Below are 20837 nucleotides of genomic sequence, written 5' to 3'. Positions count from 1 at the left end.
GAGTCACTTTCTTCAATGGCTCCAATTCCTTCAGGAATGGGGATACCCTGAGGTGCTGCTAGGGAGGTAGTTCTAGGAGCTTGACAAGAGACAGTGAAGAAATTCCAGCTGCTGTCACACTGCAGCCGAGGAAATCCATCTCAGATGCTGTGTGTGTGGAATTTATCCTCATTGAGCATGAAATTGTGAGTTGAGTGAAGATCTCTGAAACAAGGCAAGCTTGGAGCCTCCAAATCCAATTGATATAGGAGTCTCTGGTAATACATTATTCACCCCAATAATCACAGGCAAGGTTTTAATTCCAACTCTGCCTCTCTGAACAATTCATCTGCACTTCTGAAATCTAATCTCGCTGAATTGGATAATTATAAATATATTTATTTACAATCAATCACTTGCAAATTATTATGATTCCAAGATATCTCCCATGAGTGAAATTAACCTGCCAGTGAAGCAATTTGTTTTGTACATTGATAAATTCTTCATTTTTCTTTAAAAAGGGGGTTAGTTTTCTGCTTGATTACTCAAGTACCATTGCAGCTTTCAGAACAAGAGGTCATTTTCCATTTTACAGAAAATCTGCCCAATTGATTTAGCTTCTTCAGAAGTGTGAACAGCTTGCTGTTTGTTGCATTGTGCACTTGGTAAATAAAATAGCCCATGGGTTTTTTTTTAACGTGTTGTGCTGTAATCACTGCAGTGTGAGCTAGCAATTAGGCTTCATATGTTGCGTGCGACATCATTAAACTGAGTAAAGAACTTGCTTGACCGAAGAAATACCTTATGCTTTCGAAGAATTTTGGTGTGACAAAAATGAATAGTTTATGGACCAAATTTTCTTCCACCTGGAATTGTCCATAATCCTTCATAAATACAGAAAAACACCATTGCATTTATATAGCACTTTTCATCTCCATCATATAACATTCCTTAAAAGCAATGAAGTATGTTTAGCCATTCAGCCATTGGTGTAATTTAGAAAACACAGCAGTTTCTGTACTGTTTGTGGGAGCTAGCTATGCAGGAAGTGGCAATCAAATACTGTTGTGATGCTGATTGAGGAATCAAAATTGGCGCAGATGCTGTGGCTAATCTATCTGCTTTTCTTAAAAATAGTTGTGTGGCAATTTTTGCAGCTATTCGAAAAGGCAAATGTGGTCTCCTCCAAAAGAGGTAGTAGTACCATCGGCAGTGCAGCATTCCCTCAGTCTGGTTAGGATCAATCATGCAGCAGAATGGGACTTGAATTGGACACACAGTTACCGACTGTTCAATATATCACTGTATGACACTAATCCTTTGCTATAAATTCTGTGTCTTATGATCTTATACTCCACAACCACCTGATGAAGAAGCAGTGCTCCGAAAGCTAGTGCTTCCAAATAAAGTTAAAATGCACACATTTTAATAAAGTTAAAATGCACACAGGACCAGGTTCTGACACAGAGTTACAGACTGACCCTCGGCTGATAGATGCAAGGAGAGTGATTATACCCTTTTACTTATTTAATCAGATCCTATTGGACCACCACAGTTCCCTTTGCCATTTAAATTCTACTAATGAACTTACACATTGAGAATTTTCATAAATATCTGGGTCACAATGGATTGGACAATACAAGCATTGGTTTGAGTTTTGTTGTTAAGGGCTCTTGGACGCTGGAGCCAACTTGTGATGATGTAATTAAGCTGGTGTCCAGTGGGGCATGCATAACACAGAACATAGAACGTAGAACAGCACAGGAACAGGCCCTTCAGTCCATCATGTAGTGCCAACCATGATGTTATTCTAAACTAATCCCATCTCCCTGCACATGGTCCATACCTCCCCATTCCTTGCTTGGCTAAATGCCTCCCAAACATTGTTATCCTATCTGCTTCCAGTACCTCCCCGGCAGTGTGTTCCAGCCACCTACCACCCTCTGCGAAAAACTATGTGCCTTGTCTATCACTGCTCTCACTTTCAACCTATTCCCCTTACTATTTGACATTTCCAGAGTGGGTAGAGTCAAGAAAAGTAAATGGAGAGCTAGACAGAAGCTAGCCATGTGCAGAGAAGCTGGTATTTTCCAACTAACTTGTTCAGAAATAAAAATCACACAACACCAGGTTATAGTCCAACAGGTTTAATTGGAAGCATTAGTTTTCGGAGTGTTGCTCCTTCATCAGGTGGTTGTGGAGTATAAGATCATAAGACACAGAATTTATAGCAAAGGATTAGTGTCATACAGTGATATATTGAACAAATCTGATTGTTAAGTCTTTCATCTTTTAGAATGCAGGTTTTGGTTCATTAATATGTAAATCCCAGAACTTCTGGGATTTACATATTAATGAACCAAAACCTGCATTCTAAAAGATGAAACACTTAACAATCCAAGTTTGCTCAATATATCACTGTATGACATTAATCCTTTGCTATAAATTCTGTGTCTTATGATCTTATACTCCACAACCACCTGATGAAGGAGCAACGCTCTGAAAGCTAGTGCTTCCAAATAAAGTTAAAATGCACACATTTTAATAAAGTTAAAATGCACACACGACCAGGTTATAGTCCAACGATAACCGGGTCCTGTGTGCATTTTAACTTTGTCCACCCCATTCTGATACCAGCTCCTCCACATCATGCCTGTTCAGAAATGTTATTGCACAGCTGTGAAACAGGTGGGATTGAGGTAGGGATGCTATCACTGCACCACTGAGACCCCAGTGTGCAGAGACGCATGTGGAGTAGACTGATTTACATTAGTTGGTGTATTTTATGGAAGAGACTTTTAACAATATAACTGTAAGATCATAGCTGTGCTGTTCTGTTTAAACTTAATACGTAATCAACAGAGTTATAAAATAGACCAAACCTGAAGAACATTCCAGACCTTTCCTTTTTGACCAGTCTGCCTGGAACCCAAACTCTTGGATATTAGCTTTAAAAAAAAATCCAATACTGAAGAGGTTCTCAAGATATGAACTGACAACAGCATCCTTTCTATGAAGAAACACTTTAAATGAGGGTTTTGATATGAGCAGTATTCCATGGTGCTTCACAGAAAGGAAAGGGAAAGAACTGAACCCGCAGCCATGAGGTGGTGTTGGAGAGATAATTAAACATTTGGTTGCAAAGATGGGTTTCTAGAATGTTTCTCAAGGTGGAAAGGGGGAAGGAGTAGGGAAGGGGCATGAGGCTATAACGGGCTCAAAAGTTTGCAACTGATAGTGGATCCAAGGAATTGTGACTCACACAGTTAGGGCACTGGGTTGGGGATGGGGAAGGGGAGGTGGTTGGAGGCAATATGGAAGATCATATGCTTGCTTTGTATCAGGGTTGGAATGGACTTCAATAATAAGTCTGTAATTGACAATTACAGTGGAACAACTGCAATTGAACTGGTCATAGACAATGGAAAGAGGCGAAGATTGAAACATCAAGTAACGTTTTTCCGCTAGATATTTTGTTAATGTATGAGTGGAAGCAAATTTAATTTTTTGATTTGATTTATGTATTGTCACAAAATACAGTGAATAGTGTTGTATAGTGTGGCCCCTCTCCGGCACCATCTTGCAACACAGAGAAATAAACCAAACATTGAATATAAAGGCAGAAAAAAATGGAGTAATAAATGAAGTGTCCAACTTTACAGTCATCCTTGTTAAGTGCTCTGCCCAGGGCCATAGGCCTGCTGCCTAATCACCTTCACTGTGCTGCTACTGCTGGGATGGCATCATCATGCCTTCATCTTTGCCTTTGCCACTATGGGTCCTCGCTGGACCTTGCCAATGCAGATACCGCCGATACCACATCAGCCCAAACTCGACTCTGCCACCGTCATGAGTCTACTTTGGGCCCACGTTGCTAATGCAGCCACTGCTGATGCCACTGGGCCTCATACTGGGCTCAAACTCACCTCCACTGCCGCCTCCTTGAATCTGGGCTGGAAGCAGATGCTATGTCCAACCCAAACTCTTGCACAATAGCAGCCATGGATCAGCACTAGGACTATCTTGATGGTGCAGAAGCCACCAGAACCCAAATGGACCCCCCATGGCTTAGCATGTAAAGTGGGGAGAGAAAGAGTTAAATAAATGAGTTGGGTGGGAACATAAGGAGGTACAAACCTGATTGGGTTGAGAAGGCAGAAATGAACATGAGGGTTTAGGGGATCATTGAGGTGAAACAGGCTGAACCTGAAAATCGCTCCCTAGAATACTAGCTATATTACCTTCTAGACTTATCCTAATTGCAGTTGCACAGTGAAGGTGAAGAATAGTTGCAGGCACACCCACAGACTGGCAGAAGAAGTGTGGAGAAAGCAAGGACTGTAGATGCTGGAGATCAGAGTCGAGAGTGTGGTGCTGGAAAAGCACAGCAGGTCAGGCAGCATCCGAGGAGTAGGAGAATTGATGTTTCGGGCATAAGCCCTTCATCAGAAATCAGAGGAAGTGTGACTGCTGACTGATCACATTACTGAAAAGCTGTTCTGTGTCTAACATGTTGAAAATGTGTTGCTGGTTAAAGCACAGCAGGTCAGGCAGCATCCAAGGAATAGGAAATTTGACGTTTCGGGCATAAGCCCTTCATCAGGAATGAGGAGAGGGTGCAAGGCAGGCTAAGATAAAAGGTAGGGAGGAGGGACTTGGGGGAGGGGCGATGGAGATGTGATAGGTGGAAGGAGGTCAAGGTGAGGGTGATAGGCCGGAGTGGGGTGGGGGCGGAGAGGTTAGGAAGAAGATTGCAGGTTGGGAGGGCGGTGCTGAGTTGAGGGAACCGACTGAGACAAGGTGGGGGGAGGGGAAATGAGGAAACTGGAGAAATCCGAGTTCATCCCTTGTGGTTGGAGGGTTCCCAGGCGGAAGATGAGGCGTTCTTCCTCCAACTGTCGTGTTGTTGTGTTTTGCCGGTGGAGGGCTTATGCCCGAAACGTTGAATTTCCTATTCCTTGGATGCTGCCTGACCTGCTGTGCTTTAACCAGCAACACATTTTCAACTGTGATCTCCAGCATCTGCAGCCCTCATTTTTTACTGTGTCTAACATGCCTTGGTTTCTTCAATGCTGGGATTGATGCCTATGGTACGCAGTATGGCTAATGCACATCTCAATGCAGATGAATATTGTGGAGCTCTGCTTTGTAACAGTTCAGGATATCTATACTGAGTTTGTTCTGCGGGTGTGGTGCCCATGATGGGGTCACACGCTCTGCCACAGATGGAATCTTGGTGGCTGTTTCTCATCCCCCTCCTGTCCTGGTGTTTCTAGACTCAATTCAATCACAAGAAGCTGTTTAATTGTCAAGACCCATCAACTAGACTCTCCAAACTGTGGTGAAGAATGTTTTATATGAAACACATTAAATAATGAACAAATAGTGTGGGGGAGGGATGGGGGAGAAAAATAGCTTAATCCTGAGTTAATAATCTAGAATCAAATATGTGATAAAATAAGAGTAATTGTCATGTCCTTTACAGCTAAGTGCACTTAGGGGCTTTCATCACTTTAATATTAAGTGTCATGTTAATGGGCCTGTCAATCACAGTCTTTTGCAAAGACACTTAGATCAGCTGCTAAGGTGTAGTAACGATCATTAACTATTGTATTAGCTCTGGGCTGGCTGACTGTCTGTCCTTTTAAAATTAGGTAGGGGGTTGCTAGAGAGAGACATCCAAAACTGACTTTCAGATTGCTGGATAATTACTGACAATCGCTTTCCCATTACCAGTTGAATCGTTTCTTTTGTTAATGCCTTTTAGTCAGTTGGCTCTCAATTATAAAATCTGGTAAAGAAAGAAAGGCTTACATTTGGATCACATCATTTACAACCTTGGGACATCCCAAAGCACTTTGCAGCAAATTGAGGTACTGTGATGCTGTCACTGCTGTGATACAGGTAATGGGTTGTCATGGTTGAGTAGATGGTGATTTGACTGGGAGGTACCTCAGCAAAGCCACAGCGTCGATGTTATGACTGGAAACTCCTTCCCTGACATACAATTGGAATCACACACTGGTTTACCTTCAATAATTCCAACCCTTACAACTGAAACTTCAGTTCAATAAAAACTGATGGAGAGCCGATTTAGATAGTGTCCAGTTCTCGAAGTCAAGCAGTAACTCTCAGGCCTGACTGAATCCTTCATACGACTTTGTTCAAACCTAGCTCGAGAACCATGTTCAGTCTTCAGCAAACAGTCCTCTCTACTAAGGCTGGACTTCCACAGTTGTCAGTTGTCACAAAATGTGTTCTTCAAGTCCCACTCCCAATACAGCTTTGCTGGCCACCTCTCTCTATATCTTCACAAGCCTCTTCAAATCTACTTTACCTTAATCAGGCCTCCCTTGTATCTTTGCCTGTGTGATAACGTGCCGCTAATTGTTTTTCCTCCTAATATTTTCTCTGCCCCAGCATTTTCTGCTCCATCTCTGACACTCTTCCACTGGCTCACCCCAATATATTCCCCATCTCCAATAATCCTGATTCTCCACATCCTCTGTGGTTTTTATTTTCTCTACCTCTCCTGAAGATGACTGGGAAGAAAGCGAGGACCGCAGATGCTGGAGATCAGAGTTGAGAATGTGGTGCTGGAAACGCACAGCAGGTTAGGCAGCATCCGAGGAGTAGGAGAGTTGACACTTCGGATGAAGGGCTTATGCCCGAAACATCGATTCTCCTGCTCCTCGGATGCTGCCTGACCTGCCGCGCTTTTCCAGCAAAACACTGAAGGTGAATGGGTGTGACTTCAGACTCTGCAAATACCATCTAGCACTGATCAGCCCTACCTCAGGCAGCCATTCCTTTAATGCGAACCTAGACTGTGAATCTTGAAAGCATTCTACATGAGAGCACCTTCTTGTGGAATTTTCTCAATGCCATTTGTAGAAAAAGCAATGGTTTGTTGACTTTAGCAAATCTTGCAGCAAAGAAACTGAAGCCTTTGTACCAGGGGGACCAATCCATGGAATTTCCCCCTTGATGTGAGCCAGGAAACTCATAATATGGAATTGTAAATTGACAGTGTACAGGAGATCATTCTGCCCATTTATGCCTGTGCCAGCTCTTTGAAAGCATTTTCTAATTAACTTATTTCTCATTTCAAACATTTATGTAATTCTCTTTTGAAAACTGCTATTGAAACCTCTTCCACCATCCTTTCTGGCATTACAATCATGATCATTAAGTTTGTTGTGAGGGAAAATCAAAGTTCCTCCTTTTAGCTAATATTCTTCCAATGAAGCACAAAAAGCATCATTCCTCAGGAGCATTGCACGAGAGGCTACTACTCAAGCCACGGTGAACAGCAGAGTGACTGTGGGTTGCAGTAGTTAGTAGTTGTTACATTGTTCATCCAGGCTGCTGTTGTATGTGTAAGGACGTAGCCAGGAAATGGAGTTCCAGCTAGTTTCTGGTGTCAGTGATGTGTGACAGCCATTACACAAAGGCAGGCAATGATCTAGTGGTAATAGTGGTATTGTTGCTAGATCACTAATCCAGCCCTCTAGTAATGTTCTGGGGGCCTGAGTTCAAATTCTGCCATGGCAGATGGTTGAATTTGAATTCAAGTTTTATAACATCTGGAATTAAAGATCTCATGATAACTAAATAATTCATTGTTGGAAAAAGCCCATCTGGTTCATTAACTTCCTTTAGGGAAGGAAACTGCCATCCCTACCTGGTCTGGCCTACATGTGATTCCAGACTCACAGCAATGTGGTTGACTCTTAAACTGCCCTCTGAGCAATGAATACTGGCTCGACAGTGACTATCTCATCCTGTGAATGATTTACAATAAAATGCTGACCAGAAAATGCCCTAAAACTGTGGGGTGGGGCCACAGTCAAAATATGGAGTTGTTTATAAAATTTAACAACATTGATGGGCTTAATTCATATTTCTTATGTTTCTAACTGTTGCACACTTTTGACTGAAAAACAGTTAATTGAAAAGAAATTTTTTTAACCCTGTTTCATTGATGACCATGTATTCAGCTTTTTGGCTCTAAGCTCGAGAATTCACTTCTTATATGTCTCTGTCTTTTCATTTCGTTCTCCTTCCTAAGGAACTCTTTGAAGCTTCCCTGTTTGATTAAACCTTTGAGACTCGACTCAATACTTGCTTTTGTGGTTCCACTTCAGATTTTCTGACAGTTTATCACCTTAAAAGGTGGCACAAGTCTAAATAAATCAAAGCAATTTAACAGAGCAATAAATAGCACCATAAGATTGTAAAATATATATCCTGCTATCTTGCATTTGCTTTCTCTCCTATGGACATCTCTGCTTTATTCTGGGACACTGCTCCATGTGAGCCAGGCTCCCTCTGTGCCCCACCTATGTGACCATTCCTCAGGTGTGTAAACAAACTCTTCTTTCTTAGACACAACCTCGATATCAAGGATGACTTGCTTCCACTCTGAATTGATGTGCTGTGAGATGGATGATAACTCCAGCGAGTGACCTATGGCCCCTGCCACATGTAGAGCAGGTGTTGTCCGAAGGCTCGGAGAGGGGGGTGTCGATGGGATGTTTGGAGGTCTGTGTGCTCCCTCTGACCTCTTGACATCTTGTCTGCACATTCCCAGCAGTCCCTGGGTCCTACCTAAATGAACCCTCTCAATTTTGGCAGCACACGAGCCAGGATATCCCAGGAGCCTTTGGGGAATGTCTGACCTATTTGGAGATACTTTGAGGACATCACTGACACATTCCTCCTGCCCTCCGAGGAGTCTCCTGCTACGACTCAGATCTGAGTGGAGCAGTTACTTGGGAATCTGGTGTCAGATGCCTGCCAGTCAGAGCTGGCTTTGAGTGATCTGTGGGAGGTGATGGCCCAAGTGGCACTATTGCTGGATTTTAATCCAGAGACCTAGGTAATGTTCTGTGAACCTGAATTTGAACCCTGCCAGTACTAATGATTCAATATGAGATCAAGAAATGTTTGGAAGAGAGACCCTGAAAGCATTGCCAGACTATGGGAGTGGTACGGTGGCTCAGTGGTTAGCACTGCCGCCTCACAGCGTCAGTGACCCAGGTTCGCTTCCAGCCTCGGGCAACTGTCTGTATGGTGTTTGCATGTTCTCTTCATGTCTGTGTGGGTTTCCTCTGAGTGTTCTGGTTTCATCCCACAGTCCAAAGGAAGTGTTGCTGAACAAAGAGACATTGGAGCGCAGGTTCATAGCTCTTTGAAAGTGGAGTCGCAGGTAGATAGGAGAGTGAAGAAGGCGTTTGGTATGTTTTCCTTTATTGGTCAGAGTATTGAGTACAGGAGTTGGGAGGTCATGTTGCGGCTGTACAGGACATTGGTTAGGCCACTGTTGGAATATTGCGTGCAATTCTGGTCTCCTTCCTATTAGAAAGTTGAAAGGGTTCAGAAAAGATTTACAAGGATGTTGCCAGGGTTAGAGAATTTGAGCTATCGGGAAAGGCTGAATAGGCTGGAGCTGTTTTCCCTGGAGTGTTGGAGGCTGAGGGGTGAATGATGAGGGGCATGGATAAGGTAAATAAACACGGTCTTTTCCCTGGGTTGGGGGAGTCCAGAACTAGAGGGCATAGGTTTAGGGTGAGAGGGGAAAGATATAACAGAGACCTAAGGGGCAACTTTTTCACAAAGAGGGTGGTATGGGTAAGGAGTGAGCTGCCAGAGGTTGTGGTGGAGACTGGTACAGTTGCAACATTTAAGAGGCATTTGGATGGATATATGAATAGGACGTTTTGGAGGGATATGGGACAGGTGCTGGCAGGTGGGACTAGATTGCGTTGGGATATCTGGTCAGCATAGACGGGTTTGACCGAAGAGTCTGTTTCCATGCTGTACATCTCTTTGACTCTATGTATCGGTGGACTGGCCATGCTCAATTGCCTTACAGTGTGCAGGTTAGGTGAATTAGACATGATTAAATTTGAGGTTTTGGGGAGATGGGAGGGGGCTGGAAGTGGGTGGGACATTCTTCAGTGCAGACTCAATGGGCCAAATGGCCTGTTTCTGCACCGTAGGGATTCTATGATTCCACTGCTGATTGTTAGGAAAATCCCTCTGGTTCACGAATGTCCTTTAGGGAAGGAAATTGCCATCCTTATCTGGTCTAGCCCACATGTGATTCCAGACCCACAGCAATGTAGTTGACAATAAAGATGGGCAATAAATACTGCTCTGGCCAGTGATGTCCTCATCCCGTGAATGAATTTTAAAAAACCGACCTGGGGGCAACTTTTTCGTGCAGAGAGTGGTCCGAGTATGGAACGAGCTGCCAGGGGAAGTGATGGAGGCTGGTACAATTACAGCATTTAAAAGGCATCTGGATGGGTATTTGAATAGGAAGGGTTTAGAGAGAAATGGACTAAGTGCTGGCAAATGGAAGTAGATTGGATTACGGTATCTGGATGAGTTGGACCGAAGGGTCTATTTCCGTACTGTACATCTCTATGACTCTGTTAATGTGTTCCTGAAGCAGGAACTACTGAGTGAACATTAAACTGTTTTCCTGTCCTGCTCCATTGACCTTCGCATTCATCCTTGATATCCTCTCCTCATCATAGTCAGGGCACGATGGACTGTGTAAAACCTGGTATGTTTTTGATCATTGTGGATTAGGGGCTTGGAAAAGGGTTTTAAAGCTAAGATATAAAAGTCTCAAAAAACCAAATGCAAATTTGGCGGTTCGCATAGGAGGGAACTAAAATGGTGGCTTGCTTTTAGAATTAATGTTCAGGTGTTTCTCCTTAAGTGAAAGAAAGGTTGAGGGAGGGTGGTGGTGGGGGCGTGCTCGCTGGTTTAGTTAAAGTGAGACAAGAGGAACGGAAATAAATAACTGGAAGCTCTAGGATAACATTTGGCAGCACAAAATTGGCAATCCTTCAGTAATTGCCCCCAGCTGACAGTTTGATAAATGAGGCAGTCTGAGAGCTGGAGAGCTGTGGCTGCATTCCGAGAAGCAGCAGTCTGTTCTTGATGAGTGGGACGAAGCCCAATTGCCGAGTCCCCAACATTATCCCAGTCATTGTATCATCCCAGGGGCTAAGAGCAACCTGTTTTTCCTGGACTACAGCCATGGTGCTGCTGCTGTCCTCTGCATCGTGCAGAAACTGCCTTGTGCATGGCTTCCTGGTATCCGCTCTGGTCGTTGGGTGGTGGCGGCCATTGTACCATGCAGTTTGGAATTGACTCCCGCCAGTCCTTAGCATGGCAGCACATTAGCAACAACAGGGCTGTTCTGCCAGGCATGGAAGTTAATCCCAAATCCCACAGGAAATCCTGAAACAGACGTCAAAATTAAAACTGGTCTCCTGTGAGTTTGGTAATGAATTTCCTGGCAGGTTAGCACAAGTATCAAAATCTCCTGTAGGTTCACCACTTGTCTATCAGTGTAACCTCCTCCAGCTTTATATCTTGGTTGTCTAAGACCTCTGTATCCCTCCAAACCTGACCTTTTGAGCATCGCTGATTCCGTCGATTCTTTGTTAGTGGCCATGTTATCAACTGCTTTGGCCACAAGCTCAGAATTCTCTTTCTAAGCCTCTCTGTCTCTTCAGCTCAAGCTCCTTTGTTAATGCATCCTCAAAGCTTTCCCCTTTGGTCGAACATTTTGCTTGCTAAGAACTCTGTGAAATGACTTTGAGACCTCAAAGATGTTATAAAAATGCATGATTTGGAGATGCCAATGTTGAATGGGGGTGTACAAAGTTAAAAACACACACACCGGGTTATAGTCCAACAGGTTTAATTGGAAGCACTAGCTTTCGGAGTGCTGCTCCTTCATCAGATGGTCCATCAGAACAACTACCTAATGAAGAAGCAGCGATCCAAAAGCTAGTGCTTCCAAATAAACTTGTTGGATTATAACTTGATGTTGGGTGATTTTTGACTTTATAAAAATGCAAGTTGTCATTGTTATTAGTGTGTGTGTGTGCGTGATCTATTGAGAAACCTGTTTTAAAGCTGTCCATTGAATTGCTTAGTTATTGAGAATGTGATTATGTTGAAGGGTTGGGAGTCGAGGAGAAAATGAGGCATTCTCCTGCCTTTCTGTAAGGGAGGAATTTCATTCCCTTAGCAATGTCTCATCTGTGCTTAATGTGGTTCAAAACGGTGAAGGCTTTGGCTAATGATGAGCAACAGGTTGTGCAGGGTTATGGAGCTGCCTTTGCTGACTGTCTGACTTATTAAGAATTGTCTTTCCTTTCTGATAGGAGACCATCAAGTGGTGAAGCTTCACTTGAAGTCCAAGGAGACAGGCATGACCTTTGCCAGCACCAGCTTTGTCTTCTACAACTGCAGTGTCCACCATTCGTAAGTTTGCCCAGATCTTGTTTCTAGTTGCTGCTCCGTCAGCAGCAGTGCATTGTTGCAGTGGGTCATTGGAGCCCCATGCTTAGGGTCATGTTTCATCATGGTTCACTCAGACTGATGAAATGTAGACAAAAAAAATCTTGGAGTTATTTCTCCTCAGCCTCTTTTTTTCAAAGGAATTTAAGGATTGTTCTAGCCACAGTAGGAGAGTTCATACTGAATCAGGGGCGAATCATAGAATTCCTACCGTGTTGAAAGTCAAATCAACAGGTCATTCGGCCCTTCAGATCCACACCAAGCCTCCGAAAAGCATCCCACACAGACCCGCCCCATCCTACCCTATCCCTGTCAGTCTGCATTTCCCACGGCCAATCCACTTAACCTGCACGTCTTTGGACTGTGAGAGGAAACCGGAGCACCCGGAGGAAACCCCATGCAGACGCAGGGAGAATGTGCAAACTCGCTGCATATAGTTGCCCAAGTGCAAATGGAAGCTGGGTCCCTGGCACTGAGGGGCAGCAATGCTAACCACTGAGCCACAATGCCCACTGTGCTGCCCAATGTTTCTCTCTTTCCTTCACACTATTTCCAAGAGAAGAGAGCAAAAATGGGGAAAGCAAATTCACGAAACTTGGTAGAGCTGCACTCTTAGGTTCAATTGAGTATAAGCTTAATTGTTAGCAGATATTTTGAGATATTTACTCTCCTGAAGGAAACCCAATTGTTACTGGGGGACTATAATTGAGACCGGTAAAGGCTATCTTTCTTTATATAGATTTGGAGATTGATTCAGCAGCAGAACATCAACTCTTGAATTTGACTTTGTTTTTCTCTTTTTTAATCAAATAAATCAATCCTGAAAGAAAAATAATAGAAAATATTTTAATAAAATATTTATTGCCAGGAAATTAATTTCATTTTCTCATAGCAGTTGATCATTAAAAAGAATATTGCTGAAAATGATTAATTGTTTATTGCTGTGCCTGCACTGCAGCAGTTTTTAATGATCAAGTCGGTCTATAAAGCGTTGAATAAAAGATTAAATAAATAGACTGTAATTACTGATGTCAACTTATTAAAACAGGCAGAGTCTGAAACTCTACCGATTCCTTCAGCTTCCTCCCTCCCATCCCGCTGCAGGCATTCCCTATGGGAGTTCCCGGGGTTTTATAAATAGACAAATTGCACAAAGCAAGATATGGTGGATCTTTATAAAACACTGGCTTGGCCTCAGCTGGAATCTACTTCTGGGCACTACCCATCAGGAAGAGTGTGAGGTTATTTAACTGTGTTGTTCAACAGTTTAACTGTTGATGTCCATCGTTGAAGTCTACTGACTATGGAATAGTAACAACACAGGAGACCATTTGAGTCATAATGCGCATTTTTACAACTCACCTAGTCCCAATTTTCTGCCCTTTCCCCGTGGTCCTACGAATAAAGAACAAAGAAAACTTACAGCCCAGGAACAGTTCCTTTGGCCCTCCAAGCCTGAGCCGATCCAAATCCACTGTCTAAACCTATCGCCCAATTCCTAAGCATCTGTATCCCTCTGCACCCCACCTACTCATACACCTGTCCAGAAGCACCTTAAATGAATCTACCGTGCCTGCCTCTACTACCTCTGTTGGCAACGCGTTCCAGGCACTTAGCACCCTCTGTGTAAAGTACTTTCCACGTGTATTCTCTTTAAACTTTTTACCTCTCATCTTGAACACGTGACCTCTCGTTATTGAATCCCTCACCCTGGGAAAAAAGTTTCTCTCTATCCACCCTCTCTATACCCTTCTTTAATTTGTAGACCTCAATCAGTTCCCTCCCTCAATCTCCTTTTTTCTAATGAAAACAATCCTAACCTACTCAACCATTCTTCATAGCTAGCACCTTCCATACCAGGCAACATCCTTGTAAACCTTCTCTGCACCCTCTCCAAAGCGTCCACATCCTTTTGGTAATGTGTCGACCAGAACTGTGCACAGTATTCTAAATGCGGCCGAACCAATGTCCTGTACAATTTTAATATGACCTGCCAGCTCTAATACTCAATACCCTGTCCGATGAAGGCAAGCATATCATATGCCTTCTTGACTCTATTCACCTGTGCAACCACTTTCAGGGTACAATGGACCTGATTTCCCAGATCTCTCTGCTCTTCAATTTTTCCCAAGGCTCTTCTGTTTGCAGTATAGTTTGCTCTAGAATTAGATCTTCCAAAATGCATGAACTCCATCTGCCACTTCTCTACCCAACTCTCCAGTCTACCTATATTCTCTTCTATTCTTTGACAGTTCCTTACGCTTTCTGCTACTCCACCAATCTTCGTGTCATCTGCAAACTTACTGATCAGACCACCACTGCCCTCTTCCAGATCATTTATGTATATCACAAACAACAGGGGCCCCAGCACTGATCCCTGTGGGACACCACTGGTCACCTTCCTCCATTGCGAGAAACCCCCGTCAACTACTGCTCTCTTTCTCCTGTTGCTCAATCAGTTCTTTATCCACCCTAGCTAGAGTACCCTGCACACCATGTGACTTCACTTTCTCCATGAGTTTACCATGGGGAATCTTATCAAACGCCTTACTAAAGTCCATGTATATGACATCTACAGCCCTTCCTTCATCCATCAACCTGGTCACTTCCTCTAAGAACCCTACTAAGTTGATAAGGCACAATCTCCCCTGCACAAAATCCTGTTGCCTATCACTGATAAGCCCATTCTTTTCTAAATATAAATAGATTTTATCCCTCAATACCTTCTCCAGCAACTTTCCCATGATGTCAGGCTCACTGGTCTGTAGTTACCTGGAATATCCCTACCACCCTTTTTAAACAGGGGGACAACATGACCAACTCTCCAATGCTCCAGAACTTCACCTGTATTTAAGGATGCCACAAAGGTATCTGTCAGGGCCCTAACTATTTCCTCTCTTGCCTCCCTCAGCAACCTGGGATAGATCCCATCCAGTTCTGGGGATTTGTCCACCCTAATTGGACAGAAGGAATCATAATAAAATGTTTTCTATTGTGGTAGATATCCATATCCTTTTGAAGTCCACACTTGAATCTGCCTCCAAATTCTCAGGCAGTGCATTCCAGATCCTAACCATTAGCTTCATAAGGAAACGTGAACTAATTGTCACTGTTACTTCTCTAAATTGGTACCCTCTGATTCCTGTCCCTCCCCTGTCCCCATTATTGGATACAGTTTATTTCTTATCTTCTCTGTTCAGTAATGCTGTAGGACAAGAAACATAGGGGTTCAGGTGTATAATTCTTTGGAGTTTGTGTCACATGTAGAACAAATTAGTTAAGAAGACTTTTGGCAACTTGCCTTTATTGCTCAGACCTCTGTGTATAGGAGTTCAGATGTTACATTGAAGTTGTACAGGGTGTTGTTGAGGGCTCCTCTGGAGTACTGTGCCCAGTTATGGTCACTCTGTTATAGGAAGGATATTATTAAGCTAGAGAGGGTTCAGAAGAGATTTACCAGGACGTTGCTGGGAATGGAGAGTTAGAGTTATAAGGAGAGGCTGGATAGGCTGTGACTTTATTCACTGGAGTTTAGGAGGTTGAAGGGTGACCTTATAAAAGTTCACAAAGTCATGAGGGCCATAGATAAGGTGAATGGCAGGTGTCTTTTCCCTCGGTTGGGAGAGTTTAAGACAAGGCGTATATTTTTAAGATGAGAGGAGAAAGATTTATAAAAGGCTTGAGGGGTAACTTCTTTACACAGAGTTTCACAAATGGAATAACTTCCAGGGGAAGTGGTAGATGTGGGTACAATTACAGGGTTTGAAAGACATTTGGATAAGTAAAGGAATAAGAAATGTTTGGAGGGATATGGGCCAAGCACAGACAGGTAGGACTAGATTAGTTTGGGATTGTGGTCACATGGACTGGTTGGACCAAACAGTCTGTTTCTGTGCTGTATGATTCTATGACAGTGTCCTCACAATTTTGAAAACTTCTGTTCAATTTCCTCTCAACTTTCTGTACAGAGAACAGCCCTGGCATCTCCAATCTACCCCGCTAACTTGAATTGCTCCTAACCTAGAACCAAATCTTTTGGAATCTCACATCCTTTCTAAAGTGTGGTGCCCAGAATTCCACTCCAGTTGCAGACAAGCCAGTGCATTATAAAGGTTCACCATTCCTTGCTGTGTTGTATTTGTCCATTTACAAAGCCCAGGACCCTGCACGCTTTTTAATCCTTCCTGAAACCACTGTGCCATCTTCAATGATTTGTCCACATAAACGCCTAGATTTCTTGCTTTGGCTTCTTTTTGGATCAGAAATGTGAATGTGACATTGGGCAAATGGTTGGAACAACAGGCTGACTCATTGTCTTGCCCTGAGGGTTTCTATCCTCAGGTCTCTACAGAAGTCGGTGTTGAACAGTTGATGCATTGGTTTTAATTATCCAAAATTCAGGGAAGGATCCATTAGGTTTGAAAATAACAAATGTAACTGCTTTATTCAAAAAAGTGAAGGAGCCAGAAAGCAGGAACCTCCGCGCCAATTGGCTTCATGTCTATGACAGGGAAGATGTTCCACTATTTAAGAAATTACAGCAAGGCACTTACATACTTTCAACATAATCAGGCAGAACCAACAAGGTTTTGTGAAAGGAAAATTGTTTTGGAACAATTTATACAAGTTCTTTGAGAACATAATGTGCTGTGGATAAAGGGGTGGATACACAATATTTAAATTTCCAAAAGGCCATTGATAAGATGCCAAAGCAAAGGTTATTACAGAAAATAAGAGCTCATGATATAGGGGGTTTCATATTGGCAGGGACAGAAGATTGGCTCACTAACAGGAAACAGAGAGTAGACACAATGGATCATTTGGTCATTGGCAGGATTAACGTGTGGTATGCCACAGGGATCGGTGCTGGGACCACAACCTTTTTACATAAATGCCTTGGATGAAGGAACCAAAGATAAAGCTGCCAAATTTCCTGATGACACAAAGTCAGACAGGAATGTAAGTTGTGAAGAGGACAAAAGGAGGTTATCGAAAGTTCAGATCGCTAAGTAAATGGGGAAAGATCTGGCAATTCTGCTACAAGATGGAAAAATATAAAATTGACCATTTTGATAGGAACATTTTTTAAAAAAGCATCTTATTTAAATGGTGAGAGATTGCAGAGCTTTGAGTGGCAGAGGGATGTGGTGCCTTAGTGCAGGAAGTGCAAAAGCTTAGTGTACAGATAGCACATAGAACATAGATCAATACAGCGCAGAACAGGCCCTTCGGCCCTCGATGTTGCGCCGACCTGTGAACTATTCTCAGCTTGTCCACCTACACTATCCCAAAACCATCCATGTGCTTATCTAAGGATTGCTTAAATCTCCCTAATGTGGCTGAGTTGACTACATTAGCAGGTAGGGCATTCCACGCCCTTACCACTCTCTGCGTAAAGAACTTGCCTCTGACATCTGTCTTAAATCTATCATCCCTCAACTTGTAGTTATGCCCCCTCGTACATGCTGACATTATCATCCTAGGAAAAGGTATTTCACTGTCTACCCTATCTAATCCCCCGATCATCTTGTATGTCTCTATCAAATCCCCCCTTAGCCTTCTACTTTCCAATGAGAACAGACCCAAGTCTCTTAGCCTTTCCTCATAAGACCTTCCCTCCAGACCAGGCAACATCCTGGTACAGCTCCTCTGCACCTTTTCCAATGCTTCCATGTCCTTCCTGTAATGGGACAACCAGAACTGTACACAATATTCCAAGTGTGGCCACACTAGCGTTTTGTATAGTTGCAGCATGATATTGCGGTTCCGGAACTCAATCCCTCTACGAGTGAAACCTAACATACCGTATGCCATCTTAACAGCACTATCAACCTGGGTGGCAACTTTCAGGGATCTATGCACATGGACTCCAAGATCCCTCTGCACATCCACACTACCAATAATCTTTCCATTGACCCAGTACTCTGCTTTCCTGTTATTCTTCCCAAATGCATCACCTCACATTTAGCTGCATTGAACTCCATTTGCCACCTCTCAGCCCAATTCTGTAGTTTATCCAAGTCCCCCTGCAACCTGTAACATTCTTCCATACTGTCCACTACTCCACCGCCTTTAGTGTTGTCTGCAAATTTTACTAATCCATCCACCTATGCCTGTGTCTAAGTCATTTATAAAAATGACTAGCAGCAGTGGTCCCAAAACAGATCCGGACTCCAGACTGAATATTTTCCATCAACCACCACTCTCTGCCTTCTTCCAGAAAGCCAGTTTCTAATCTAAACTGCTAAATCACCCTCAATTCCAATTCAGCAAGATTCAGAAAGAGTTTGGAATGCAGATTGAATCTGGATTTTGTTTGGGGAATTGAATACAAAAATGGGGAGTTTATGCTTCATTTACACAGGACACTAATGAGATCACATCTGAAGGACTGTGTAATGTATAGATCTCCTTACTTAAGGAAGAAAAGATGTTGTGAAACATGAAAGGGTTCAGAAAAGATTTACAAGGATGTTGCCAGCGTTGGAGGATTTGAGCGACAGGGAGAGGCTGAACAGGCTGGGGCTGTTTTCCCTGGAGTGTCGGAGGCTGAGGGGTGACCTTATAGAGGTTTATAAAATCATGAAGAACATGGGTACGATAAATAGACAAAATCATTTCCTTGGAGTGGGGGAGTCCAGAACTAGAGGGCATAGGTTTAGGGTGTGAGGGGAAAGATATAAAAGAGACCTGAGAGGAAACTTTTTCGTGCAGAGGGTGGTACATGTATGAAATGAGCTGCCAGAGGAAATGGTGGAGGCTAGTACAATTACAACATTTAAAAGTCATCTGGATGGGTATATGAATAGGAAAGGTTTGGAGGGATATGGGCCAGGTGCTGGCAGGTGGGATGAGATTGAGTTGAGATATCTGGTCAGCATGGACGGGTTGGACCGAAGGATCTGTTTCCATGCTGTACATCTCTATGATTCTATGACTCTATATTATAAATATATCTGAGATGATAATGGCTCAAAATCAGATTTATTTGATGCAAGAAGCAGTACTTTGCTTTCTAAAGACCAGGTGGGTTTATTGTTAGATTTTAGTCATCGAATCACAATATCATAGAGTACAGCACAGAATGAGACCATTCATATCATCATATCCCTGCCAGTGTTCCCTGCTTTCCCCCCAGATGCTACACCCATTCTTTTCACATTACCTATTTATTCAATTCCCTTTTGAAAGCTATTGATTCCATCATTCTATCAGGGAGTGTGCTCCAGATCCGATCCACTGATTTGTTTAAAAAAAACTTTTCCTTATCCCACCTCTGATTCTTTTGCCAGTCTCTTTACATTTGTGCCCTCATTCAGCCCTCATTCAATGGCTGTTCAGCCATTTGAAACAGTATCTCTTTGTTTAGTTGATCTAAATCCTTCATGATTTTAAATGCACCCACCAAATCTCCTTTTAGGCTTTTCTATTATGTGGAGAATGCACCCAGCCTTTTCAGTGTGGACATCTTATCTAAAATAGGTAAAAACAAGGACTGCAGATGCTGGAAACCCGAGTCTGGATTAGATTGGTGCTGGAAAAGCACAGCAGGTCAGGCAGCATCCAAGGAGTAGGAAAATCGACGTTTCGGGCAAAAGCCCTTCATCAGAAATAGAGCTGTGGGGAGAAAGTAGCATAGAGTACAATAGGTGAATGGGGGTGGGGATGAAGGTGATAGGTCAGAGAGGAGGTTGGAGTGGATAGGTGGGAAGGAGGGAGGTCATAGAGATATACAGTGTGGAAACAGACCCTTCAGTCCAACATACCAACCAGATATCCTAAATTAATCTAGTGCTATTTCCCGGCATTTGCATCATATCCCTGTAAACCCTTCCTATTAATGTACCCACCCTTCCTTTAACTTCGAGTAAAAAATGAGGTCTGCAGATGCTGGAGATCACAGCTGCAAATGTGTTGCTGGTCAAAGCACAGCAGGTTAGGCAGCATCTCAGGAATAGAGAATTCGACGTTTCGAGCATAAGCCCTTCATCAGGAATAAGAGAGAGAGAGCCAAGCCGGCTGAGATAAAAGGTAGGGAGGAGGGACTAGGGGGAGGGGCGATGGAGGTGGGATAGGTGGAAGGAGGTCAAGGTGAGGGTGATAGGCCGGAGTGGGGTGGGGGCGGAGAGGTCAGGAAGAGGATTGCAGGTTAGGAGGGCGGTGCTGAGTTGAGGGAACCGACTGAGACAAGGTGGGGGGAGGGGAAATGAGGAAGCTGGAGAAATCTGAATTCATACCTTGTGGTTGGAGGGTTCCCAGGCGGAAGATGAAGCGCTCCTCCTCCAGCCGTCGTGTAGTTGTGTTCTGCCGGTGGAGGAGTCCAAGGACCTGCATGTCCTCGGTGGAGTGGGAGGGGGAGTTAAAGTGTTGAGCCACGGGGTGATTGGGTTGGTTGGTTCGGGCGGCCCAGAGGTGTTCTCTGAAGCGTTCCGCAAGTAAGCGGCCTGTCTCACCAATATAGAGGAGGCCACATCGGGTGCAGCGGATGCAATAGATGATGTGTGTGGAGGTACAGGTGAACTTGT

The 20837-nt window shown here is 43.5% G+C and overlaps 1 protein-coding gene across 1 annotated transcript in view; it reads left to right on the top strand.

The window, feature by feature from the left end:
* The window catches only part of plxna4 (plexin A4), a 630201-nt gene that overhangs the window by 423029 nt on the left and 186335 nt on the right, over window positions 1-20837 (top strand). The window contains exon 8 of the mRNA XM_060842703.1: window positions 12177-12276. Coding sequence (XP_060698686.1) covers window positions 12177-12276 — 100 coding nt within the window. The remainder of the gene's footprint in view (window positions 1-12176; window positions 12277-20837) is intronic.

The sequence above is a fragment of the Hemiscyllium ocellatum genome, chromosome 23, assembly GCF_020745735.1.
Source record: "Hemiscyllium ocellatum isolate sHemOce1 chromosome 23, sHemOce1.pat.X.cur, whole genome shotgun sequence".
NCBI classification, from domain to species: domain Eukaryota; kingdom Metazoa; phylum Chordata; class Chondrichthyes; order Orectolobiformes; family Hemiscylliidae; genus Hemiscyllium; species Hemiscyllium ocellatum.
The sequence above is the reverse complement of the archived record's forward strand: the minus strand, read 5'-3'. Positions and strand labels throughout refer to the sequence as shown.